The sequence below is a fragment of the Hippopotamus amphibius genome, chromosome 15 (assembly GCF_030028045.1).
Source record: "Hippopotamus amphibius kiboko isolate mHipAmp2 chromosome 15, mHipAmp2.hap2, whole genome shotgun sequence".
In the NCBI taxonomy this organism is placed as follows: Eukaryota; Metazoa; Chordata; class Mammalia; order Artiodactyla; family Hippopotamidae; genus Hippopotamus; species Hippopotamus amphibius.
Window position 1 is genome coordinate 14,926,703 of NC_080200.1, and position 26,042 is coordinate 14,952,744.

General features: G+C 51.6%; 1 protein-coding gene across 3 annotated transcripts; it reads right to left on the reverse strand.

Annotated features, from left to right (window-relative positions):
- Positions 1 to 1,788: 1,788 nt before the first annotated feature.
- On the reverse strand, positions 1,789 to 24,053 carry NCAN (neurocan). 3 transcript variants are annotated; one of them, XM_057709235.1, is made up of 15 exons: positions 23,981 to 24,053; positions 22,677 to 23,084; positions 20,521 to 20,695; positions 20,282 to 20,409; positions 19,438 to 19,731; positions 17,952 to 18,548; positions 17,269 to 17,754; positions 16,279 to 17,214; positions 11,841 to 11,957; positions 10,396 to 10,509; positions 8,905 to 9,063; positions 7,923 to 8,005; positions 5,367 to 5,511; positions 4,411 to 4,593; positions 3,883 to 4,157 (listed from the first exon to the last, which is right to left on the reverse strand). In XM_057709235.1, the coding sequence occupies exons 1-15, from the start codon at positions 24,051 to 24,053 to the stop codon at positions 4,012 to 4,014; spliced, it is 4,044 nt and encodes a 1,347-aa protein (XP_057565218.1). In that variant the 3' UTR covers positions 3,883 to 4,011. The 3 variants fall into 3 exon arrangements, with proteins under 3 accessions (XP_057565217.1, XP_057565218.1, XP_057565219.1); XM_057709236.1 differs by having other exon boundaries at positions 16,279 to 17,187; positions 17,254 to 17,754; XM_057709234.1 differs by having other exon boundaries at positions 1,789 to 4,157; positions 16,279 to 17,754.
- Positions 24,054 to 26,042: the final 1,989 nt, after the last annotated feature.

Genomic DNA, 26,042 nt, shown 5'->3' on the forward strand with positions numbered 1-26,042 from the left:
TTTGTTTATTCTTGTATCAGCTAATGGGCATTTGGGTTGTTTCCACCTTTTGGCTATTGTGAATAGTGCTGCTATGAACATTTGTGTGCCGTATATACTTTTAAAGTAACTCTTTTTTTTTATTTATTATTTTTTTAATTTATTTATCTTTGTCTGCATTGGGTCTTCGTTGCTGCCTGGGCGCGGTGGGGGGGGTGGCACTTGCTGTGTGCGGGCTTTCTCTAGTTGTGCTGAGCGGGAGCTACTCTTCCTTGTGGTGTGAGGGCTTCTCATTGGTGGCTTCTCTTGTTGCAGAGCACTGGGCTCTAGGCACGCGGGCTTCAGTAGTTGTGGTGTATGGGCTCAGTAGTTGTGGCTTATGGGCTCTAGAGCACAGGCTCAGTAGTTGTGGCACACGTGCTTAGTTGCTCTGCGACATGTGGGATCTTCCCAGACCAGGGATTGAACCCATGTCCCCTGCATTGGCAGGCAGATTCTTAACAACTGAGCCACCAGGGAATTCCCTAAAGGAACTCTTCTTTTACCTAGTAATATTTTGGGGAGCTAGTTTCCTTCAGCATGTAAAAACACAACCACAACCCCCCCACCCCCCCACCCCCGCTGCCAGCATTCTTTTGAAGGTTGGCAAAGAAGTCACTGGGTGCACCATAATTTTTATGATCAGTCTCCTAATGGTGCACGTTTACTTTGTTTCCCATATTTTGTTATTAGTAATAAGTACCATGGCCATCACACAAGTACAAGTGTAACTGGAGGATGATATCAGGAATAGTTTGATCAAGGGGTCAAAACTTGCTTTTTTGATAGTGATCACCAACTCTTCTTCGAGGTGGGGCCAATTTATAGCCCATCGGTAATAGATGTACTTGCCTATTTCCATACATCCTCACCAGCATCATGTGTTATCACTTGTTACCTCAGGCAACCTTGTGGCTATCACTTGCAATTCACTTGTTATGTGAAGCTGACCATCCTCTACTTTGACCTTACGTGCAGGCTGTTGGGTAAATCATAAATCATTCTCAGTTCAGGTACATTGTCATCACTGAGTTATGCAAGGCCCCTCTCTTGTGAGATTTATTTGTTTATTTCTTTTATTTTTATATCCGTATTCGTGTATCTTGGTGATCTGAAAATTGTGTATTATTTTGTTGAGCGTACGTTGTAGTTTAAAAGCCATCTGTATTTCCATTTCTTCAAGCTTTTCATTCATATTCTATGCTCATTTGGCTATTGGATTATTGGGGGGTGTTTTCCTATTGATTTGTAGGCACTTTTTATATATTAAGGCAACAATTCCTTTAGCTCTCACTTGCAAAATTGTTTCCAAGCTTGACATTTGCCTCTTGACCTTGTTTATGTTGCTTGTTGCCACTACTGCTTTAAAATAAAGCCCCCAAATGCCTCATTACAACCCATATTGCCCTGGGCGATCCATCTTCTACCTCTTTGACCTCATCTCCCTCCACTGTCTACCTCTGTCACTCTACTCCAGCCACTATGGACTCTTTGCTGTTTCTCAAATGAACCATGTTCCCTTCTGCAAGATTTTCATTTTCACTTTTCCCTCTGCCTGAAACTCTCTTCCTTTCTTCCCTTCTTCATTTAGTTAATGCTTTTCCTCCCTTAGATTCCCTTCACTTCCTCTAGGAAGCCTTCTCTGACCAACCCCCACATCTGTTCTGTTCACCACTATCTCCCCAGCACCCAGCATAGTACGTGGCATATAATAGCTGCTCAGTAAGTCCTTGCTGACTGAATGGATGAAGGAAGGCAACAGGAGGCAGCTTGAACTGTTAAAAAATTTTATTAAAATGTCCAAGAAGTACATTAATGTCCACAGTGTCAGATACCACAGACCCACGGAACACTGCAGCTGACAGCAAAACCAACGGGCTCCAAAGCTGTTCACGCGCACACACACTCACACGCATGCCACGCACGCAGCACACGCAAACACACACGCACATCTCAAAGGGAAAGACCAAAAGACAAACTACCCACTTTAGAAAAGATCAGAGCCCCCTCCCACCACGGAGCTGGGGTGGGGGCCGGGCAAAGGGCTGAGGGGGCCAAGGGCAAGGAGCATAAACCAACACCCTCCAAAAAAGTTGCATCCCCAGAGCCCCCCCACCACTCCAAACAAAGGAAAATCCTTTTACGACATGGATGACTGAAGATATGTTACTGTTTTTATATTTTCTAAACCAAGAGGAATTATCAAAGGTAGGCAGACCTATATCCCTGGAGTTTCTCAACAATAACCATAAGATGGAACAGTGGACAATGTCTAGAGCAGGGTTAAGGATGCAGGTCTAGTTTGCACTTCTCAGTCTTTTCCTAAACCATCCTGTGTGTTAGAGCATGATTAGGTTTCAGTTCCTTCCCCTAAAATAGGGAGCAGGGTTTGGAGTTAGCCAGAGGCAGGACGAAATCCTTATTCCTGTCTTGCTAGCCAGTGCCTTTCTCTTTTCTGAGCCTCTGTTTTGTCTTGTGTAAAATGGGGAGATAATGGTTCCTAAGTCACCGGGCTAAGAAGATTTGAGGAGGCAGTGTAAGTCCTTAGCATGATACCTACTCCACAGGTGTCTACTGTGATTATTACTTCCCAGGAGGGATCTAGGCTCAGGCAACACATTTCTTTCTCTACTGAACCCTTAGATGGAGCGTACATTTGCTTATTTTTCTTTCCTGCAGAGGGCTATCCTCCACTGTGGTTTTAAACACTAATCCACAAATGTTACCCAAACTAGAGAGGTTGAGAGTGGACAAAGACATGAAGAAAAAGCTATGGATCTTGCCTGCCAGAGATCAGGAAGCTGAATCCTGACTTCTGGCTTGGGGAGACTTTTATAGGTTGCAGGTTCCGGGGAGGAAGGCAAGGTGAGTTCTGTAGCACTTAAAAAATTAAAAAACTGAGAGAAAAATGTGTGTATGTTTCAGTTTTAACACTGCACATCTCTCTACATGACTGCGGGTAGATGTCACTACTTCAAGTTTTAAGCATTTCTAGTCCACCAGGCAATGAATGGAGACAGGGATGGGGTGAGGGTAGGGGTGGGACCCAGGGCAGGGGCACTACCAATGTCTGCTTGAAGGATGGATATGGGCACTGAGATAGAAAACTTGGCACCTCCTTGGTCCAGGAAGGAGGTTCTTTGTCTCCCTGAGAGATGGAGGGGGAGGAAATCTGAGCTGGTCGAGCCCTAAACATCCTTTCATGTGTGTGTGCGTGTGTGTATGTGTATATAAAATTCACCACACATGCAGAACCACCAAATCTCAGCACTGGACTAGACCTGGGAGGGAAAACAATACAACTTCCCTTCATTGCCCACAAATTTCTCTGACTCTTCTGACCTCTAACTCTGAGGGCACGGAGGGCTGTTGTTCTAAAAAACATTCCTAAAATTCAGTACAAAGGATTCCCGCACTGGGTTTATCCACCAAGATTAAGGACCGAACTTGGGCTGAGGTCCAAGGTGAAGGAAGAGCAGTCATCAAGTTCAAGCAGTGTGCTTCCACGTAATTTTCTACTCCCAAAGCCAATGACCTTCACTAAGGGCTTCAGCCTGCATTTAGGACATCTGACAGTTTACTAAATCTGAAACTCTGGTGGTAAAAGTAATTCCTAATGCACATCCAAACACACATTCTTGCACCCTCATCAAAGCCTTACTTCTGCAAGTGGCAATCAGCCTTGCCAACAAAAGACTAAACCAGTGGAAAGAATGATCTTTGACAATTGTGCTTCCCTCCACTGGGAGATGCTCCCAGAGTTCAGCCTGACTCGAACTGACTTTTCAGACACATGGCTGCACCTGCCAAGAGGACCTTGTATATGTAAGAAAGAGGAGAGAGGAGCTTTTTACAAATGGTTATATATGGGGGGATGTGGTTTGGGGCTCAGGGGCTTCCGGACCCTCTTGTTTCTCTCTGGGCTCTGTCTCCCCAGGTGAAGGCTCCAGGGGAGGTGTGGGAAGGGGATTGTGCTTTCTTCTGCCTGCTTCTTCAGCAGAAATTCCCTTCTTCCTTCTCCCAGTCCTCTGCTGGGTGCTTCTTGTGTTTTCTGCGCTCCTTGCGCGATTTGTGGTGGCGATGCTGGTGGTGGTGGTGATGGTGGTGATGGTGTCGCCGCATCCGATGGGACCGTCTGGCTGCAGGGAAGTGAGGGAGGACAGGGAAGTGGCAAAAGCTGGTGAGAGGTGGGTGGCCTGATGGAGCGGGCCTCCTCGAGGGAGAGGGAAATGGAGGGAACACCAGGCAGGCTGGGAAGTTCTCACTTATCTGCAGAGGTCATATTAGCGGGCAGACATTCAGCCAGATCAATGTGTGTAGACGTGAGATGTTTAATTGCAGACTACAAGTAGCTGAAAACTTGTGTTGGGATGTCTGGGGGAAGGCACTTACGTTTGGTGCAGACGATTTGGGGCCGGTCCCATTTGCCATTGCTCCGGCACCGGATGATGGCCACGTGGTGCTGAACAAACCCTTCATCGCACTGGTAGCGTACAGCGGCATGGACATTATACTTGGCCTTGCGGGCACCGATGGGTGAGGCATTCTCCACTGCTGGAGGGGGACCACACAGCACTGGGGACAGAGGAACCTCCAGTTAGACAAGTGGACGGGACTGGGGCTGAACTGGTTGCATCTCTTGTTGAGATGAACCCTCAACAGGTCCCACCCTTTGCCAAGCTGTGACCTCAAAGGGCTAGAAGTGAATGTGTCTGTCTCCTCCACCCAACCAGGAGCCCCTGAGGGGCAGGGACCTTCTGTACACATCCTACTCCCTAATGCTTGTGCATGATGGGAATGAAGAAGATGGGAGACAAGGATAATCTGAGCAAATGAAAGGAAGAAAGGAAAGGAAGATTGGCAAAAAAACAGACGTGAGAATGAAGAAAAGTATACGAGAAAGGTGGACATGAAAAATACATATACACATACATATACACACACACACATATGGTTCCCTAATATGTAAAGAGCTCTTACAAATCAATAAGACCAATGAACCGACAGAAAATTAGGCAAAGGAGATGAACGGGTAGGTCACAAGAAATCAAATACATACAAGTAGCTTATCAACATATGAAGAGCTGGTTATTCTCGCCCTCAAAGACACGTAAACTATGATAACAATGAGATACTGATTTTTCAGGACTTATATGAACAAAGAACAAAAAGTTTGAGAACACATAGAGTTGGCAAGGGTTGAGGGGGATGGGTACCCCCACATAGTGCTGAAGAGTGAAAACTGGTCTGGACTGTCTCCTACATTTACAAACTTAAATAAAACAATGAACCAGTGAATGTGACAAGCAGGAGGGAAGGTGGCGGGGGCAGGGAGAGTAGCAGCATACCTGTGCCCTTCTTACAGACATAGGGGAGGTTGTAGTTGCAGGGAACATCATTCCAGCGCCCGCTCTCATGTGCAACCATCACCACACAGTCCTCCCCACCCGCGAAGAAATTGTCCGGCTGGTTCTCCCGCCAGTTCTCATATTGCTGTAAGAGTGGGGAGCAGGGGGTACTCAGGGGAGCTGCATCCTGACCCAGGCTCTGGCACTGGCACTGTGGGACTCCCCTACCCAGACCACTCAAACTCTTAGGGACTCAGTGTTCCTATCTCTACAATGGGCACTGTTCTGCCTGCCCTGAGGGTGGCTGCCACTGCAGTGTGAGTCAACCCTCCTCTAGCTGCGAGGCTGTGGTCCCTTCCTCCCTGGTCCTCCTGCCTCCTGTCTCACTCCCTGACCGTCTGTTTTCCACATGGGTCACTCATTGTTAGATAAAGAGTTGAACAAAAGGTGATCCTGAGGAGGCAACAGGAGAGCTGAAGACCCAAGGATAAGAATAATGCAGGCAGGGAACAGAGTTCTAAGCAGAGGGAATAGCCAGTGCAAAAGCCCAGAGGCAGGACTGAGCTCGTCCTGTCTGAGGAACAGGACAGAGACTGAGAGGGCTGGAGCTGCTTGATACAGTTCGAGTGTGGTCAGAAAGTGGGCCAGGACTAGTTCTCATGGTAGAGGAGAGGAGGTGGTTTTTTTTTCTTTTTCTAATTGTGGTAAAAAATATACAACATAAAATATTTCCACCATTTTTAAGTGTCCAGTTCATCGACATTAATTAGATTCACAATGTTGTGCAACCATCACCACTGTCTGTTCCCAGAACTTTTTCATCATACCAAACAGAAACTCTGTACCCATTAAACAGTCACTCCCCATCCAGCCTCCTCCTAGTCCCTGGCACCCACTGATCTTTCTGTGGTTGTGGATTTGTCTATTCTAGTTATTTCATGTAAGTGGAATCATACAATGTGACACCTTTTAGGTCTGGTGTTTTTCTGAGCATAATGTTTTGAAGTTTATCCACATTGTGGGATGTATCAGTGCTTTTTTTTTTTTTTTTTTACTTTTTGGCTGCTTGGGTCTTCACTGCTGTGCGCAGGCTTTCTCTAGTTGTGGCGAGTGGAAGCTACTCTTCGTTGTGGTGCACAGGCTTCTCAGTGCGGTGGCTTCTTTTGTCGCGAAGCACCAGCTCTAGGCACGTGGGCTTCAGTAGTTGTGGCTCGTGGGCCCTAAAGTGCAGGCTCAGTAGAATTACTGGGTCATATGGTAATTCTAGGTTTAACTTTTTGAGGAAGTGCCAGACTGTTTTTCACAGCAGGAGGAGGTAGATTTTTTTATCTTGAGAGGGCTTGAAGCAAGGAGAATCCTGATCTGATGTAGGATTTTTAAAAGGCTCTTATGGGGAGTTCCCTGACGGTCCAGCAGTTAGGACTCTGCACTTGCACTGCTGGGGGGTCCAGGTTCAATGCCTGGTTGGGGAACTAAGATCTCACAAGCCATGCGGCGTGGCCAAAATAAATAAATAAATAAATTTTTAAAATGAATAAAAGGCCCCTGTGTACAGGGTTACATTTTTGGGATGCTGGAAATATTTTGGAGCTAGATCAAGATGGTGGTTGTACAATATTGTGACAGTACTGAAGTCACTGAATTACTTTATTTTTTAAGAATTTTTTTTTAAGATCTGCAAATTCTTGTTTTTCTTTTAATTAACTCATTTATTTTATTTTTATTTATTGGCTGTGTTGGGTCTTCCTTACTGCACACGGGCTTTCTCTAGTTGCGGTGAGCAGGGGCTGCGCTTGGTTGCAGTGCACGGGCTGCTTGGTGTGATGGCTTCTCTTGTGCAGCACGGGCTCTAGGCACACAGGCTTCAGTAGTTGCGGCACATGGGCTCATTAGCTGCAGCTCATGGGCTCTAGAGCGCAGGCTCAGTGATTGTGGCACATTGGCTTAGTTGCTCCGCGGCAGGTGGGATCTTCCCGGACCAGGGCTCAAACCCGTGATCTCCGCATTGGCAGGTGGATTCTTGACCGCTGTGCTACCAGGGAAGCCCACTGAATTACTTTTAAATGATTCATTTTATGTTATGTGAATCTCACCACAAATTTTTAAAAAGTCCCCACAGCCGCCAGGTAAAGGGGCAGGAGTGCAGGCAACAAGAAGTGGTGGTTGAGGAAACTGCTTCAGGCGTCCAAGTGAGTGCTAAGGGAGGCTGCACAGGCAGGGGGATGGAGGGAGATGGGCACATTTGAGTGTCCATGGCTGGTGGACCAGATGGGGGCGTCAAACTGAGTCCTAGGTTTGTAGCCTCAACGCGGCTGTTTACAAGGCTGGGAAGTCAAGGGTGAGGTGGGACTTCCCTGAAGCTCCTTTACCAACTCCAGCAACTCAAAACCACTGAGGACCTTCGATGGCCACCTGCAGTGATGACTTTGCACAAGACAGTGACGTAAAGCCAGAGGACCAGGCCACGGCAGCTTACCCAGAACTCTCCATTCTAGGCAGGGCCCAAGTCAACCATCTGACTGCAGGGACCCAGGCCCCCAGGCTGCCACCACTCACCAGCCCCGTGTTGTCCGTCCACTGGAAATCCCTCTCCACGATTCTGTCGTTCAGGCCGATCCACGTGTTTTCATGCCCAAAACCTGTGGGGTAGGGGGGTCGTGAGGGCTGGGGACCTGCACCTCCCCCAGCCTAGGTTGCTGGCTGGAGGCCAGGTGTGGGGTGTGGGAGGGGACACTCAGCCCCCTCCCCAGCCTGAAGGTGAGCTGGAAGGGGAAGTGGATGAAGATGAGAATGGAGGGGAGGAAGGTGAGAATGAAACCCAGAGCCCCTCCCCCAGTTTTGGGTTTCAGTTGGATGGGAGGAACCAGCCCCTCTGCCAGCCTGGGGGGAATGGGCTAGAGGCCACGTTCCCCCATTCCCTAGCAGGCTGAGACTCTGGCTGCCCTCATACTTGGGGAGTGGGGGTGGGGCACAGAAAGGGCTGGAATGAGGCTCCTGGCCTTGTCACAATTTGTGGCTTAAACAAAAGGCCAGAGGAAACAATAAAGACAAGTCAGGGGACTTCCCTGGTGGTTCAGTGGTTAAGAATCCTCCTGCCAATGCAGGGGACACAGGTTCGAGCCCTGGTCTGGAAAGATCCCACATGCTGCGGGGCAACTAAGCCCACATGCCACAACTACTGAGCCTGCGCTCTAGAGCCCGCAAGCCACAACTACTAAGTCCACATGCTGCAACTACTGAAGCCCGCACACCTAGAGCCCATGCTCCGCAACAAGAGAAGCCACTTCAGTGAGAAGCCCGCAAACTGCAGTGGCAGAGTAGCCCCTGCTCGCCACAACTAGAGAAAGCCTGCGCGCAGCAACAAAGATCCCACACACACACACACACACACAAAAAAAAAAAGATCCCACACAGCACCCCGCCTCCCCCCCCAAAAAATATATATATATATAAAAGTAAGGTGGTGTCTTCAGGACCCTGGGGGGATCCCCTGACCAAGGGGCTGTAAAGGCCAACCTGCCCACCCCAGAGTCCCTACTGTTAATGAAGCTGTGTTCTTCAGGTGAGTGGATGCTGGTCAGGTGGCCGGCTCGACGGCGGCAGTCCCTCTCGGCATCCTCCCATGCCCGCCGATGGGCAAAGTAGCGGTAGCAGTGGCCCTGGAACTTGTGCCAGCCGTGGTCACAGCCCTCTGTGTCTGGGAGGTGGAAAGGGAGAATGAGGGGGGTTGGGCCCAGACCGAGGTCTGCCTTGCCAGCCATGAGCACAGCCAGCCCACCAGACAGAGGGCCCACTCCAAGGTCACTGCGGGGCTAAATCGACCCTCTCCCTGGGCCCATGCCCCACTCCCCGCTCTGTCCCCCCATCCTCTCACCTCCCTCTTCCCATATGCACTTCTTTGCTCTGCTGCAGGAAGAGATTCAACTGGAAAATCATTACACCCATCCCCTCCCATGCCAGCTCCGAGGTCTCCTTCTCTGATCTGGCCACATCCTGGGAACTCAGGATAGGGTTTGGGGAAGGTCTAAAATTTCCTTCTTGGGAAAAAAAACTCAAATAGACATTTCTCCCTAAAAGGTATACGAATGGCCACAAGCGCATGAAAAGATGCTCAACAACGTGAATTATTAGGAAACACAAATCAGAATCACAATGGAATACTCCCTTATACCCCCTAGGATGGCTATAATTTTTTTTTTAAGGAAAATAAAAAGCATTGGTGAGGATATGGCAAAATTGGAACCCTCGTGCTTTGCTGGTGGGGATGTAAAATGGTGTAGCCTCTGTGGAAAACAGTCTGGCGGCTCCTCGAAAAGCTAAACGTGGAATTACCGTATGACCCAGCCGTTCTACTCCTGGATACACCAAAAAGAATGGGAGAAAGAAAAAGAACGGAAAATGTATTGACACAAAAACTTGTACGTGAATATTCATAGCAGCACCATTCACATTAGCCACAAGGAGGAAACAAGCCTAATGTCCGTCAAGTGATGGATGGATAAACAAAATGCGGCCCATCCAATGGAATATGAGTCAGTCATAAAAAGGAATGACGCACTGACACGTGCTACAATGTGGATGAAACCTGAAAACATCATGCTGAGTGAAAGAAGCCAGATACAAAAAGACACATGGCGTATGACTGCATTTATATGAAACATATAAAAGAGGCAAATCTATAGAGACAGAAAGTAGATTAGTGGTTGCCAGGAGCTGGAGGGGAGGAATGGGGAGTGATGGCTCATGGGTATCGGATTGCTTTGGGGATGATGAAAATGTCTTGGAACTAGCTAAAGGTGGTGGTTGCACAGCTTCGTGAATGTACTGAATGCCACTGAACTGTACTTGCTAAAAAGGTTCATTCTGTGTTATGTGAATTTTATCTCAAGAAAATAATTCGCCTCCTGCCTGTCTGACTCACAGCCATGGAACCAGAGGCAGAGACCTGCAGTTTCCTGTGTGGGAAGCTTGTGGCCCAGCACACAACCCCACTCCTAGTACTGTTTCTGGGGTCTCGGCAGAGATTCACCTTTCTCGCAGAGGCTGCCCCCGTAGCTGGGAAGGCAAAGGCAGACAAAGGCGTTGACCTCGTCGATGCAGGTGCCTCCATTCTCACAGGGGCTGGAGATGCAGTCGTCTATATCTGGAGGAGAAGGTGGGGCCGAGTCAGAGGTCAGCTTCCCCTTGGCTCCGAGTCACCATGGAGAACCAGGCAGAAGATTAGCTCATGACTTTAAAATCTATTCCAGGGGCTTCCTAGGTGGTGCAGTGGTTAAGAATCCACCTGCCAATGCAGGGGACACGGGTTCGATCCCTGCTGCAGGAAGATCCCATATGCTGCGGAGCAACTAAGCCCATATGCCACAAGTATTGGGCCCATGTGCAGCAACTAATGAAGCCCATGCGCCTAGAGCCTGTGTGCCACAACAAGAGAAGCCACGGCAATGAGGAGCCTGTGCACCACAACGAAGAGTAGCCCCTGCTCACCGCAACTAAAGAAAGCCCGCGGGCAGCAAAGACCCAACACAGCCAATAAATCAGTAAATATATTAAAAAAAAAATCTATCCCAGACCTGAGGACAACAGCGGTGGTCTGCTCTGATGGCCCAATGACTCTGGAGGTCAAGGGGGTGGAACCTCACACAATTGACATGAATTAGCATCGATGAGAGCAGATGCCACTGGGCTGGCTGAAGGCTACAGCGTGTCCAACATTCCCCCTGACTCCAGAACAGTGAGGGTGGGTCTAGAAAACAGACCCATGGAATGTCGAGGCGGAAGGGGCTTCAGAATGTGGAACCTAGGGAAACTGGGTTCCAGAGCATGTACAAGGATTTGCACAGAGTCATGAAGCTGTGTGTAGGTACAGGGAGCTATTGGCCAAGCCCCTCTTGTACCAATCCCTGTGTAGTTAGTGCCTGAGGCATGTATGAGGCCAGGCAAGGCACGTGCCCTCTCTGAAACTCAGTTTCCTTTTTTTTTGCAAAGTGGTGATAATAACAGCACCCCCTCAATGGTGGTTGTGAGTACAGTCAATGGAAGAGCTCAAGACATTATATCACTTACTGTTATAATTTCATAATGTGTCATATATCTTACGTTGGGCTCTGGGGCTAGCATCTGACAGTTCTGGTAGTGGCGCCTATACCCCTGCCCACCCAGGAGAGGGTAGGAGATCCCCTGGGGCCCTTTGCTGGTGGGAGCCTGAGCCTTACCATCCCTTTGTCTTCCCCTCCCCCACCCCTACCTGGTAGTAATGGAAGACAGCAGACCAGAGCCTCAGCCCGGAGGATGAAAGCTCAGATGGTTGGTGCTGGGGCTGATTTACTGGAGCCAAGGAGAGAGAGAGGCGAAAGGAGCATCTGAAGCGAGCATCTTGTGATCCCTGAGTCCTCATGGGGACGGCCGCTGGGATAGACCCCAGGGCTCTGAGTCAAACAAGTCTATTTCAGATCCTGAGTCTGGGGTACTCACCGATCTCACAGTTCTCTCCGGTGAAGCCCTGGTCACAGCTACAGCGATACATGGTGCCACTGGCTTTACAGGTGCCCCCATGCAGGCAAGGGTTGTTCTCACAGGGATCCGAGGGGACTGCAAGACGGACAGGAGTACAGGAAAGAGTCAGACCAGCAAGTCTGCCTCCCAGGGAATCCAGACCTCAGACCCCTAAAGGCCCTCTCATTCAACCCCTCTCTGTGGAGTCCCCTCTATAACTTCCCAATAAGTGACTGCCAACTTCCTCTCACATGCTCCAGTGTTGAGCTGACTCTTTCCAGGAACTGCCCCAAAGCACCCGTAGGATGCCCTGCCTATGGCAAAGTCCTTCCTTGGACTGAATTAGAATGGGATTCCTGCACCTTCACTTAGGAAGTCTTCTTCTAGAACATGGTTTAAAAGTGCCCTCCTTGACTTATCCCCCTTCTAGAAATACCCAGCTGGTCATTGTGCTTCTCATACTTTGGGGCAAAGAAGTAGACAGAGGTTATTGTATTGTATTGTATTGTATTGTGTTGTATTTTTATCTTTATCAGAATATAATTGCTTTACACTATTGTGTCAGTTTCTGCTGTACAACAAAGTGAAAGAACCACATGTATACATATATCCCCATATCCCCTCCCTCTTTTTTTTTTTTTATTATTTTTTTGGGGGTACACCAGGTTCAATCATCTGTTTTTATACACATATCCCCGTATTCCCTCCCTTCCTTGACTCCCCCCCCTCGAGTCCCCCTCCCTCCCTCTTGAGTCTCCCTCCCAACCTCCCTATCCCACCCCTTTAAGTCTTCACAAAGCATCAAGCTGGTCTCCCTGTGCTCTGTAGTAGCTTCCCACTAGCCATCTATTTTACATTTGGTAGTGTGTATAGGACATAGGTTCCAGATGGGGTATGAACAGCACTGGGACCAGTGGAAACAATCACCTCCTTCATCCTTATGGCTCAACCTCTTCTGACATAACCTCAGTGGTTACAGTGTGGAGAAGTGATGAATTATAGCGGTCAAAACCAAAGGCTGTGCAGTCAGAGAGGCTGGTTCAATTCCTACCTCTGCCACTCACTAGGGAACCCTGGGCAAATTACTTCTGTGAATTTCAGTTGCCTTGTTTACAAAATGAAAATAAAAATAGCTCATCCTACTCTCCCAGTCCTGACCATAATGCCATGTCTGGCTCTCTGTATAGCAGCCTGGGGCCTCTTGATGGGTCTCAACATGGACAGGGCACCCAAGGGGAGTTGAATGTGAGGCCCTGTCCCCCTCTCTCATTCCTCAGCTGGGTTTCCTGGAGGCAGGAGGGTCCCCCCTTCCCATCTCAGAGGCCCAGATGCCTTGGTGGGTGGTCTCCACCCTGGAGACTGGGAGGGGCAGAGAAAGAAGCCCCATGTACCCCAGATGACCCCCATCCCCTGTCAGGACAGTGTCAACCCTTCCACTGCAAGATTCTAGAACTGAGACCCAGAGAAGGGCAGGGCTTAGCTCAAAGCCACACAGCAGTACAGTACAAGAGCCAAGACTGGCCTATGGGGCTCTGGAAGCCCAGTTTAAGGCCCTCTCTCCAGCCCCTAGAACCTAGAATTTGTTTCTGTTTTGTCTTGGTCTGGGGCCCTACAAGAGATTGACATGATAACAAAGAGTCACCTCCTCCCTGGTCTTCTGGCCTCTGCCTTCACCCTTCACAGGTTGTTCTCCTCACAGCTGCCAGAGGGAGCCCATGTAAACCTGACTCAGGTCATGTCCCTCCTCTGCCTGGACTCCTCCATGGCTCCCTATTGCCCTCATAGGAAAAGCCAAAATCCTTACCTCAGCGCACAGGGCTCTGTGCAATCTTCCCCAATATCTCCCTGCCTGATCCTCCTCTCCCTCCTTCACTCACTCCGCTCCAGCCACACTGGCCCTGCTGTTCCTCCTACACACCAAGCACAGTCCTGCCTCAGGGCCTTTGTACAAGCTGTTCCCTCTGCCTGAACTGCTCTTCCCCCGGATCTCTGCATGGCTCCTCTCTCAGCTCCTTCAGTCTCGCTCAAATTCATCCTAACCCCCTTTCCAAAACCAAAACCAAAACCCACCCACTGGCATCCCTCATCCCTTGTTTTACTTTTCTCTTTTGTCTTTATTACTTTCTAACCTCCAATATGATTTATTAGAACCATCGTTTCTTATCCACGCCTCCCCCCAGAGCGGTGATGTTCCCCATGGCAGCCACGCAGAGTTATTTAAGTTTAAATTAATTAAAATGGATTAAAGTTAAAATGCAGTTCCTCAGTCACACTAGCCACATCTCAAGTGCCCAGTAGCCTCCGACGGCTGGTTGCTATCGAGAACATTTCCATCATTGGGAAAGTTCTAGAGTATTGCTCTAGAATGTCAGCTTCCAGAGGACAAGGGACTCGGTCTCAGCATGGTGCCTGGAAGACAGCAAGCACTCAATAGTTGCTTGCTAACCGAATAAAGGTAGCCACTGGCCTGCCTGCAGTGACTGAAGCCTGTCCCCGGGACCGTGGCGTGTACCCCCACAGATGGCCAGAGAGGCCTGTGGCTATGTCTGTGCCTGGTGCCACCTCGGCACATGCAGGCACACGCGTGGGGCTGCCAGGCGCTGGGACGTGTAAGCCCCACCAGGTGCCCCGAGCTGCTGACACCTGCCCACAGACTGGCGGTGACTCAGTCGCTTGCTGGTGCTGCATTTATTTTTGGCTTCATTAGCATTTCTGCTGCAAGCAGTAGGTGAGTAGGCGCCGGGTCTCCCCCAGCACTGGCTGCCTCCCTCCACCCCGGCTGCCAACGGCTTGCGTCTGGAACCAAAAAACCAACAAAGTCCAAGACGGATCCAGCCATGGCCGTAGGGGCTCCTCTCAACGCACTTTCCTTAGCACCCTTCTATGTGGTCTCACTTCCACCGTTCGGACCACTCCTTCTCTAGCTCCTTTGGCACTGAGCCTCCTTCCCTCTGCCCATCCCCCCCAACCAGTCTCCTCTCTGCCCCTCCCAGGGTGAGCTTGTCCCCCTCCCCAAGACCTCAGGGCGTTTCGTTTTGTTTTGTTCTACGCCAATGAAATAAGCAACTTAGAGCCCAGCGATTGAGACAGAGACTATTGTCAGACGGCCGGGATTCAGATCTTATGGCTCTCACGCCCCAGCAACACGACTCTGCACCAGTCACTTGACTTCCCTGTGCCTCAGTCTCCCCGTCTGTAAAGTAAGGATCCTACTAGAACTTGTTCTTCAAGGACATTAAAAAAGAATAACCAACTTGGTGTACCCCCCCCAAAAAAAAAAAAAATAACCAAGAGGATTCCAGTAAAGTGCTCAGAACAACCCAAGCACAAGGGCAGCCACCAATAAGCATCAACGTTTACTGATGTGAGTGCCCCTGCCCAGGGTCCGCCTGCCCGCTGGGCATCTAAGAAAAGAAGATGCAGCCCCGGACACAGTCCAGAGATGACAGGGTGGGTGATGAAACCCTGCATGCGCTATTTCCATCACCGCGACACTTTGCCTTCAAAAAAAAGGAGCAAGTGTAAAACCAATTGTGTTAATAAGAGTGTTTTGCGACTCAGAAAAAGTGCCTTTTCATTCGCTTCTCCTTTTTTGGTTGTTTTCAAAGCTCACTTGACCAAAAAAAATAGCTCAATACGGCAGGACCTAAAACATAAAGAGCTGGAATTTGCAGGCTGAGTTATGGGCAGATCTGGCCCCAGGAGAACAAGGAGGTGGCTTTTTCTGGACTCCGCTGGGCACAGAGCAACCAAGACACATGTGCGTGTGGGTGCCAACTGAGGTTTGATCACGGACTAGCTGGTAGAGATATACCTCTCTGAGCCTCAGTTTGCTGTCTACAAAATGGGGGTCACGCCCACCACTCCCACCCCTTCCGGGCACCCACTTTCCCTGTGGCTTGAGGCCCCCTACAATTTGCACCACTGAATTTCAGCTGCAATTCAACACTTGTCCAGAAAGGCCTCCCTGCCATGCCTCCTCCCTCCGGCCCCACCCCAGGGTGCGGGTACCTGTATCCAGCTCTGTCATCCCCAGGCTGGGGCGTCGCTGAAGGCAGGACCCCAGCATCGCACAGCACTGTCAGCTCAGAATGGTCACCAATGTGATTTACTGGCCCCTCATCCCCAGAACCAAACTCCGCCCAACACCTATCATTGCTTCATGACTCACTGCGCGTACAACACATCAAATGCAACTTTACCTCCTGGCCTTTGCCCAGGCTAGTCCCTCTGTCAGGAATACACTTTCCGTAATTCAACTCTGCCTAATGAGCTCCCACCTTCAGCATCACCCCCTGCTAGAAACCTTCCCAGGCACCCAAGAACAATCCTTCCCCCCAGCTTTGGGCCACCCCCAGCCCCTGGTCCCCGAGCACAAACACAGTGGCCTGGATGAGACCACGAGCTTGGAACTCACCCTCCTCTGCACTCCCATTTGCAGGGCTCCCTGGCAGGGCCGGCTCCTCTCCACTTGCTGCCTCCTCCCAGAAGCTCTCCACACCTGGGCTCCCCGCCAGGACCTCCAGCTCAAACTCCTCTGGGCCCAGGGAGGCAGGCAGCAGGGTGCTGGGGGAGTCCCACGGCACTGTAGGCTCCCCCGAGGAAATTGAAATGGGTTCGTCCTTGCTGGCTGCTGTCGGTGTCCAAGGAGGAAGAACGGGCTCCCCTGAGGGGATGCCCTCAAATGGAGGCTCCAAGGCTCCCAAGGTTCTCTGGGTCACTATCTGGCCCTCCGGCTCTGGATGTGGTTGGGAGCTTGAGGAGGCCATTGTGGACACGGCCAGGACCCCAACCTTTTCCCCCAGGTCCAGGGACACGAGGGACATCACCTCACTTGTATCCGCAGCCATTTGAGGGCTCAAGGTGGGGCTTTCAGCTCCCTCAACCACGTGGGATCCAGGTTCCCAATTCCCCCCAGCATCGCTGGTGTCTAGTGTGGTCGTGGAATCCATGGGATCCACGTTTCCTCCATCTGCAGCAGCCCAAGGCTCCAAACGCAGGGTGACCTTGGGCATCAAGGAGACTCCAGGAACCCCCAAGGGTGCAGATGGGGAGTGGGGGTCTGGCCCTCCACTGCGCAGCGATGGCCGCGTGCCCTGTGCCTCGTCCAAGGTGGCCTGCAAGCTGGAAGTGGGGCTCTCTGCTGTGTTGAAGACCCCAGACTCAGACCCCGAGATGCCTCCGGCTCCCATGGGCTCGGTGGCAGTCTCTGTGGGAGCGACGTTTGCCACCACATTCCCATCCACAGAAAGCTGTGGGCTGGATCTGGGGCGCTCAGCTTTGCTGAGCCCAGTAGGGCGGGTCCCCTCAATTTTTCCAAAGTCTGCTCTGAGGGAGTTAGGACGGACGCCAGCTTGTGTGTCTGTGGCTGCCTGCAAAGGGGCTGTAGGACTTTCTTCTCCATGGCTGCTGGGGGTCGGGGACGTGGCCTCTCCACCTTGCACTGTCAGGCCCGAGGAGAAGGGCGGGGAATGCACTTCTGGATGGATGGGATCCTGGGGGCTGGCCTCGATCTCCGAGGCAGGGGAGGGTGGGGCAGCAGCCACGGCCTCCCTATGCCCCTTGACCCCACGGGCCTCGGTGGGGAGGGGTGTAGGGTGTGACAGGAGCCACAGTTTGGGGGCACGAAGCATGGCCATGACGGGGAGGTCTGAAGAAGTGACTGTTGGAGAAGCCTCCCAGCGGGCAGTGCTGGGGCCCTTCAAGGGGTTGGGAGCCAAGGCAGTGGCTTCCGAGGGGGACCAGGGCAGGTCAGGGGTGTCTGGCCTCACACTGGGGCCCTTGGCTTCCTCTAATTCCAGGCCAAGGGTTCTGCTGGGGTCTGGGAGGATGGGTGGGACCACGGTTGGGGGCCACAGCCAGGGCTCTGGGGGGCTCCTGCCACCAGGGGAACCTGAAACAATATCAACAGTAATTATAATTATCTCTCAGCAGCTCCTTCTGCGGACTGTCTCCTTGGCTCCAGGCCCGAGGAAGAGGGGTCTTCTGAGGCTTGATGAGGCCAGGGGACCCAACGGTGATTTGCAGCCTCCTCCCCTGTCCCCCTTAGATCCCCAGGCAGGTCCCATCTCCCCCTTGATCCCCACTCACCAGCTCCAGGCACATCCACCTCATTGGTCAGCACAGCCCAGGGGCTTTGGCTCCGGCCACTCCCCAAGGCATCTGTGGCTCCTGTGGCCAGGGGAGGCTCCACGTAATTCCCAGCAGCCTCTGGGGTGGGGGGCTGGACGCTGGCCTCGAGCACCCCCTTCAGCCCTCGCTGGGGTTCCTGTTGCTGGAAGTGGCGCCCATTCAACCCTTTAAAGCGCCCCCTCCTCCTGGGTGTGGTGCTGGCTGGGGTTGCCTCTGTGTGCATGCCCACCGAAGGGCCTGCCTCCTCGCTGCTGAGGCTGGGGGCCACTGTGCTCAACCACACCTCCTCAGCTTCCAGAGCAGGCCTTGAGGCCAGTGTGGGGCCCCCAGAGGCAGGGCTGGGGGTCTCTCGAGACTCCTGCTTCTCTGCCAAGACCAGAGGCTCTTCTTCCCCACTGGACACCAGAGGCTCCTGGAAGTCTGGGGTGACTACCTCTTCCTCCTCCAGGCTGGGCTCCAGTTCTCGGGCGGGGGGCCCTTCTGCGGACAGAATCTCCCCCTCATCCCCAGATGAGGGGGTGTCTGGGTCTCCATGTTGTGATGCAGGGTGATGAGCTGTGAGAGAAAGTAGAAGAGGTTGTGTTAGGCCCGGGGGCTGGCTGGGACGTTCTGCCTGAAGTCTACCCTCATTCTAGCATGCTACAGCAGAGATCTTCTATGTATCTCTGTCTCTCTGTGCCCCTCTGTCTCTCTGGGTTGCTTCTGGGATCCCCCAAACTGAGAGATGGAGGTGCAAAGTTATCATCCCCACTGTTCAGGCTGGGGCTCACTGTCAAGGTCAGAGTCAACTGGCCACAGTAAAGGGTCAAGAGGCAGCTTGGCTGGTGGGTGAAGCTCAGGCAGAGGCCAACTCTCAGGGGGGCAGGTCAGACCCAGGCTGTGGCTTCTTCCCCGGAAGAAAAAGCATGGCCTTCCTATGAAGAGATTTTTTTCCCCCTTTACATATAAGACTCAGCTCCTTGGACTTGAGGTTTGCACCTTCCGATGGTGTGGCTCCACCCCAAGGGTGAGGGTCATCCCTGGACCCATCCCTGGGGGTGTGGCCTTGATCAGGGGGCACGGCTAGTGGAGGCATCACTTCCTCCCCAGCGGGTGCTCATGGGCAAGGTTCCAGGTAAGAAACGCTCCATCCAGGGGTGTGTCTCTCAGAGATCTCGGGAGACATAGCCCACCCACTAAATAGGACTTCCCCCCAGAGCTTGGCCTTCTCTGGGGCTTATCCTCCTCTAAGGCGGGGCTCCCACCGAAAGCTTGTCTCAGGGTATGACTTTTCTCTGGGGCCGTGGCACACCGCGGAGCAAGTTTTCACCTGTCTTTCCCTTGCCTGGCCTCAACCTCCACTAGAAAGCCGAGCTCCCAGGGGCGTGGCCGTTATCAAGGTGCCTGCCCTTGGGGCGTGGCCACCAGGGGACGCACCCCCCAAGGGGCGTGGCCGCACACGCACCTCTGAAGCAGTAGGCGTCGAAGCGCTCTCCCGGCGCCGGGAAGCCTGTGCGGTTTGCTAAGCGGTAGACGGTGCGCACGCCGGGTGCTGGGCCCCCGCAGCGCCGGCGCGGCGTCTGGATCGGGTAGCGCACGCTGCCGTCGGCCAGCCAGCCCGGGTCGCACTGGTCCAGGCCCTCATGCCAGGCCAGGTGCAGCTGTCCTACCGAGGCCAGCACGGCGCCCTGGCGGCGGCACTGGGCACGCGCGCCGGCCAGCGTCAGGCGGCGGGCCAGGCCTACGTAGAAGACCTCGCCTGCGGGAAGGCGCGGGAGAAGGTCAGAGGGGGTCCCAGGGACCCTCCCACGGAGCCCGGGAAGGGGGTCCCACCCCGAATAGTCCTGATCTGGCTGGGTATGGGAGCCGCAGCTGCGTGCCCCCATCGCCAGGACATCACTGTCGTTTCTTCTCCTGCAGTGCTAAGAGGGGGCTTCACTTTCTTTTTACAAGTGAGGTAACTCAGGCCCCTTAGCGAGTTGAGCTTCAGAGAGAGGGAGGGCCTTGGTGAGGGGGCGCTCAGTGAGGAGGAGGGAAGTAGGAAGAGGGAGAGGGGGCCAGGGACAGGGAGAGACTCAGAGAAGGGGACAAGGCCTCAGAGAGGGAAGAGGCTCAGAGAGAGGGTAGGGGCACAGAGGAGAGGGGCTCAAGGAGTGGAGGAAGGCTGAGGGAACCGGTGGACCCAGGTCTTGGCTGCAGGTTTAGAGAGGGATGAAACTAGAGAGCTAGGCAAGGACTTCGGGAAGAATGGGGGTTAGAGAGGGTAAATGGGCTCAGGGAAGTGGGGTTTCTGCCAGCCCCAGACTTACCCCCCAGCTCACGGGCAAAGCAATACACATCGTAGAGTTCCCGTGGGTCTCGCCTCCCATAGTTCCTCACCCCTGGAAGGCTGCTACGGTCACCATAGCAACCAGGACGGGACTGGGTGATAGGATACCTGACAAGACAAGGTGGGGGTCCCTCTCAGATGTGTGCTCCTGGGGCCCCCAAGGACCATCTTTCTCCAGGGGCTAGCTCCCCATCTCCCTACCCTGTGTACCCCCCTCACCGAACCGTGCGATCAGAGAGCCACCCGGCGTCACAGTTGTCAAAGCCATCCTCAAAGGCAGCCTGCAGGTGCCGCGGGGCTGCAATGGTGGCTGAGTTGAGACGGCAGGCCTCCTGGGCCTCAGCAAAGGTCAGCGAGTAGCGATCCTGGGCTGCTCGGTAGTGGAACACAACACCTATGTGGAAACATCCAGGATAGGGGGCTGATTTACGCTGGAATCTTCAAGAACAGACCTCCCTCTTACAGAATGCCCCCCCACCAGCCAGTCTGATAATAACTGACCTGCTGCCCTACGCTGCCCTGTACCATGTCTGTTCACTCAGCAACAGGCACAGTACTAGGGCGATGATGGGGAATGAGACTGATATGTCCCCATTTTACAGATGATGAAACTGATAGCAATGGCCATAAAGGGCTAGAATTTGTTAAATATTTGCTATGTAAAAAGCATTTATAAGCATTATCTCATTGAAATCTTACAACAACCCTATGATTATCCCCATTTCCAGAGGAGAAAACTAAAGCTCAGAAAGCTTGAGGGACAGGTCTAGGGCCACATAACCTGAATAAGGGAGAGCCAGAATTTATATCCTGGAAGACCTGACTCCAAAGATAGCACTCTTCATGCCCAGGGTTAGGCTCTGGAGGTGACAGGAGGCATGGAGAAGAGTGAGAGAGAGATTCTGCCTTTAAGGAATTAAGTACATGCACTGATAGGGGAAGAAAAGGCAGCAATGGGTGATCAAATGTGGTTCTGGACCAGCTTAGAAATGCAGTCACCAAAGTTCTTCCTGGAGGAGGTGACATGTAAGCCAGGGCATGAAGCATCAATAAGCACACTGTGACTCAAATTCTGATTGAGGGATGAGAGAAATGGCTGAGCAAAACAAAGGAATTAAACATTTTGCTCCATTTTATCAAACTGAGAGCTCCCAGAAGGCAGCAGCTATGTCTCAGTCATGGCTGTGTCGTCAGCACCAGGCTGGCATGGGGTAGCTGCTCAATAAATGTTTGGCTGAATGAATGGACTAAACAAACCCAGAGGTGGAATTCTCTTCTTTCACCACTTATCAGTTTTCTTTGAGGTTTATCAGATTTGAGAACAAGGCCTTGGAAAGGGGATGACTGGTGGACCCCATAAAATATGCAGTGAGACACTGTTGGGTGAGGAAAGACTGTGCTGCAGAACAGGGGGTGCAGGGACTTTGCTCATGGCCAACATAGGTTAAGGGAAATTGACCTTCTAGTAGTAGTCCACAGGATATTCTCCACCCAGAAATCCATTCATTGATTCAGTCATCAAATATCAATTGAGCATCTTCTGTGTGCCATGCCCTGTCCTAGGACTTTGCTTTAACAATTAAAAAAAACTTTTTTTGGCCTTGTTCATCTTGTTCCATTAAGGAAAACAAACTATACTGAATATTTCAACAGAAAGAACTTAATATAGGAATTGGTTAAGCAGGTATTTAAGCATTTTATTTACTTAATATATATTTTCAATTAACTTTTTAAAAAGAACTTCACTTTTAAAAACATGTATTTTTTTAAAAGGAAATTTGTATTCCTATTTTAAATAAAAAGCCAATATCCTTTGCCTTATGTGAAAGTAGGTACCCATGAAATGGACTTAAAACGAGGTTATGAAATCCTGTAGGGGAAAAAAGAAAAGACATCCTGTGAAATGATGTGGTCCCTAAGAGACTGAACCAGAGACTGCTCTCTCTTAGCTAAAAGAGAGAGACAGAGGTTAAGAGAGAGGAGTACCCATGGAGACTGTCTGCATGACTTTATCAGAAGAACTGAAAGCGAATCAGTGATCAGGGAGTGATTTCTTTTTCTTTTCTTTTCTTCTTTTCTTTTCTTTTCTTTTCTTTTCTTTTCTTTTCTTTTCTTTTCTTTCCTTTCCTTTCCTTTTCTTTTTCCTTCCTTCCTTCCTTCCTTCCTTCCTTCTGTCATTTCTTTTTCTTTCTTTCTTTTTTCTTGTGGGATCTTAGCTACCCGATCAGGGATCAAACCTGTGCCCTTGGCAGTGAACACTCGGAGTCCTAATCACTGGACCACTAGGGAATTCCCCAGGGAGTAATTTCTAAGGTGACATTCAGTGGATGGGCTTCCCCGTCCCAGCCTTGGCCCTTCCCCTTCCCCCAACTGACCCGTCACCTCCAGGGGCACCAGGTCCTGCTCATCCTCGATGCCCCTCACCACCTGGCAGCGGTAGAGCCCGGAGTCGCTGGCCCTCAGTGGCCCCAGTAGCAATGTGGCGTTGGCCCGGTGCCGGGGGTAGGCAGGTAGCGACACGCGTCCCTGCCAGCCCTTGGCCACTCGAACCACGTTGTCCTTGGCCACTAGGATGGGCAAGTCCTGCCGCTGGCCTGATGCAGTCCGCACCTTGGTCCATTTGATCCGAGGGGCTTCTCGGGCTGCACCTGGCCGTGGCTGCAGGGTGAAGAGACAGGGCAGGGCCACCAGCTCTGCCAGTGCAGCCCGCACCGACCCAGACCCCACCTTCTGCATATGGAGTCCCTTCTCAGCAGCGGCAGCAGCGGTGGTGTCCTGTGTGCCTGGGGTGGAGAAGGTGGAAAGAGAGCCTGATTGAGTGGCAAGGACCAGCAGAGACTGCAATTTTCCTCACTTTACAGATAGGAAGACTGAGGCCAGAGAGATTGCGTTGCCTACACAACATCACAATGCAGTACACAGATCTTTGATCTGTACCCCAGTCTGTGAGCTGAAGAGGGGTAATGGGGTTGAATTCCTTCATAGTTCTGCCTCCAATCAAAGGCCAGGGATTTGACTCTCAGTGTCACTGATTCACTATGTGACCATGGGAAAGTCACTGTTCTGCTCTGAGCCATGGTTTCCCCAAAAGTTAAACGAGAGGCAGCCATTGGAAAGGAAACAGTGTTTGTGGAGTACCTTCTATATAACAGGCACTTTATAAATAGCAATCAGCTCATTTGATTTTCATAACCATCTGCAGAGGTAGCCATGTCTCATCCTCTTTTGGGGGAGTTGAGGAAATTGAGGCTCAGAGACATCATTATAATTGCATAAGGCCACAGGAGGCATTTCTAAAGTCTGGACTTTTGACCACTACTTGGGAGACGCTAGGCAGAGGCACACAGACCTTTATTTCTATTGCCCCACCCATGGCAGGCATCACTAATCAATCTTTGTACTGTTCTCTCCCCCTCTTTTTTTTTCCTCTCTCTCTCTTCAGCTCATCTCAGCAAAACAGTGAGAGGCGGGAACCTCTAGCCTCCGCTGGCAATGACTAAAAATAACCTCTCAGGTGTCTTATTCACTTTTGACTGTTCAAAGACTTTTTTCATCTATTCTCATTTTATTCTCCAGACCAAGCCAGAGAACCAGCAGGAGAAGGCTCTCAAGTTAAAAAGCTGCCTCCTCTTGTCAACTCTCCAGACCCCAACCTCTCCCACCCCACAAGCCAACTCACCCTGTTCCCCAGCCACAAAGAGCAGCATCTGGAGAATCAGGAGGCCTGAGACCCAGACAGACACGGTCCCCATCCTGGACCTGAAACAAGATGGAGAGGAAGGAAGGGGTGAGTACAACCCTCCTAGACAGTCAGCATGAAAGGACCAATTCCTCTCACTCTACAGATCTGGAAACCTGGGCTCAGAGAGGCCAGTGTGTCACTCAAGGTCACTCAGTCTGCAAGCAAGGGCTGAGCCAGGATCTGAACCCAGGACCAACTGACTTCAGAATCCGAGCAGTGAAGTCTTATGGTCAGAGCATGGGTGCTGGAGTGAATCAAACCTGGGGTTGCCTCTGCCTGTTCCTTGCTGGGTGACCTTGAGCAAGTAGCTTAGCTTCTCTGTGCCTCAGTTTCTTTGCAAGTCAGATGGGGATAACATCAGGTAGTTGGAAGGAATAGATGAGCCAATATAGTCAATACATATAAAATGCTTAGAACTGCCTGGCATGAAGGAGTACATTTCAGCTGTTATTATTATTATTGACTTTAACATAGCCAAGATCAAAATCCCATTTTTCAAGTTGGCCTCCCAAATCAAATTGGGGGCTCCTACAGGGCAAGAGCCAGCCCTAGTCTGCCAGGGGTCCCCAATTCTGGCAGCAGGCTGGACTCCAAGCCAGCCTGTAATCTGGGTTTGCTCACTGACATGATTCTCAGCTTCAATTCCAGGATTTGGTTGCTGCCAAGATTCTATTCCTGGTTTCTGGGATTTTTGAAGAGCTGCCAAGTCCCAGCTGGAAGAAGGGGCCTCACCCTTGCCCACCCCATCCTCCCCCTGAATTCATACTGACTGGTGAAGATGCCTTCTAGGTCCACAGAGACACTCCGGTGGTGGGTCTAGACTTCTATAGGGGTTGTGGCACGTGAGCATAAAGTGGACAAATATTGAGCACTACCTGAGAGCAAGGCCCATTCTAGACACTGGGACATAGCAGTGCCCTCCCAGACCTCACATTCTTCCAGAGACTAGAAACCTTGGGGTGGTGGCGCCTCCCACCCCTCTGGAACCCCCCTCTCTGTACCCCTCTCCGGGGGAGGGAGGGGTGCTGCTCAGAAGTTGGGAGCAGATGGGATTTTAGAACATCACCTACAAACCCAGCCCTTGCACCCTGCTCCTAATAAAAGAATATCCCTGAGTAGGGGAGTGTGGGTGGAGTCCAGAATAGGGTCCTGTGGGGGACAGCTGGGCCCGCCAGTTCCCCCGGCTCCCAGCTCCCAGCTCCCAGCGGCCCCCGTAAGGAGGCAGGCCAGGGACCTGTCCGTGGTGCTGAACTCTGGGCGGCAATGCAGAGGCAATGCCCACTTGGTATCCTTGCCTTCTAAAGGCAACACCTCGGGGTCCAGAAAGGGTGAGCGGCTTCCCTAGGACTGCACAGCAGGGCAGAGGCCAGGTCCTGGGACAGTGCCCCTAACTGCCAACCTGTAAACCTCAGCAACCTCTGCCTCCCTGCCAGGCTGTCCTCGCTTCTCCCCCTCGGAACCCTGAGCGGGGCGGGGTCCCCTGATGGCTGTTGAAGGCCTGGATGGGTATTCGAGGGTGGAGCAGAATTCTGGGTTGCGCCTGCCCCAGGAGAGCCTTAGGAGGGGGCAAGTTCAGAGAATTCTCACGCAGGTGCACACACACACATACTCTGTACGGTTAAGAGCTCAGACTATATCCACATGACCTGGTTTCAAGCCCTGCCTCTACTCCCTACATGTTGCATGACACTAGACAGTTGCTTCATCACTCTGTGCCTCAGTTTTCCCACCTGTAAAATGGGGATCACCCAGCACATCCTTCACAGTGTTATTGTGAGAATGGAGTGAGCTAAGACTCGTGAAGTCCAAGAAATGTTCACTTAAACAACAGCTTCTTATACACAAAGCCTTGTGTACACACTCAAATATACAATGGTGGTCCGACAAGGTAACAGACACAGGCTCAGGAGTACCCTCCCCCTCCCCCCAAGCCCTCCCACACACAGTCCATCCCCTCCAATTGCACCTTCACACACCCACATCCCTTCTCTTAAAATAC

What these genes read in the sequence shown, in the direction of transcription:
- NCAN (XM_057709234.1), bottom strand. Translation starts at nt 24,053, where the DNA reads ATGGGGACCGTGTCTGTCTGGGTCTCAGGCCTCCTGATTCTCCAGATG. An exon ending in CTTTGCCCGTGAGCTGGGGG is followed by an intron (nt 19,732 to 20,281) that starts GTAAGTCTGGGG and finishes GCCTTCCCGCAG; the next exon opens with GCGAGGTCTTCTACGTAGGC. An exon ending in CCAAATCGTCTGCACCAAAC is followed by an intron (nt 4,158 to 4,410) that starts GTAAGTGCCTTC and finishes ACTTCCCTGCAG; the next exon opens with CCAGACGGTCCCATCGGATG.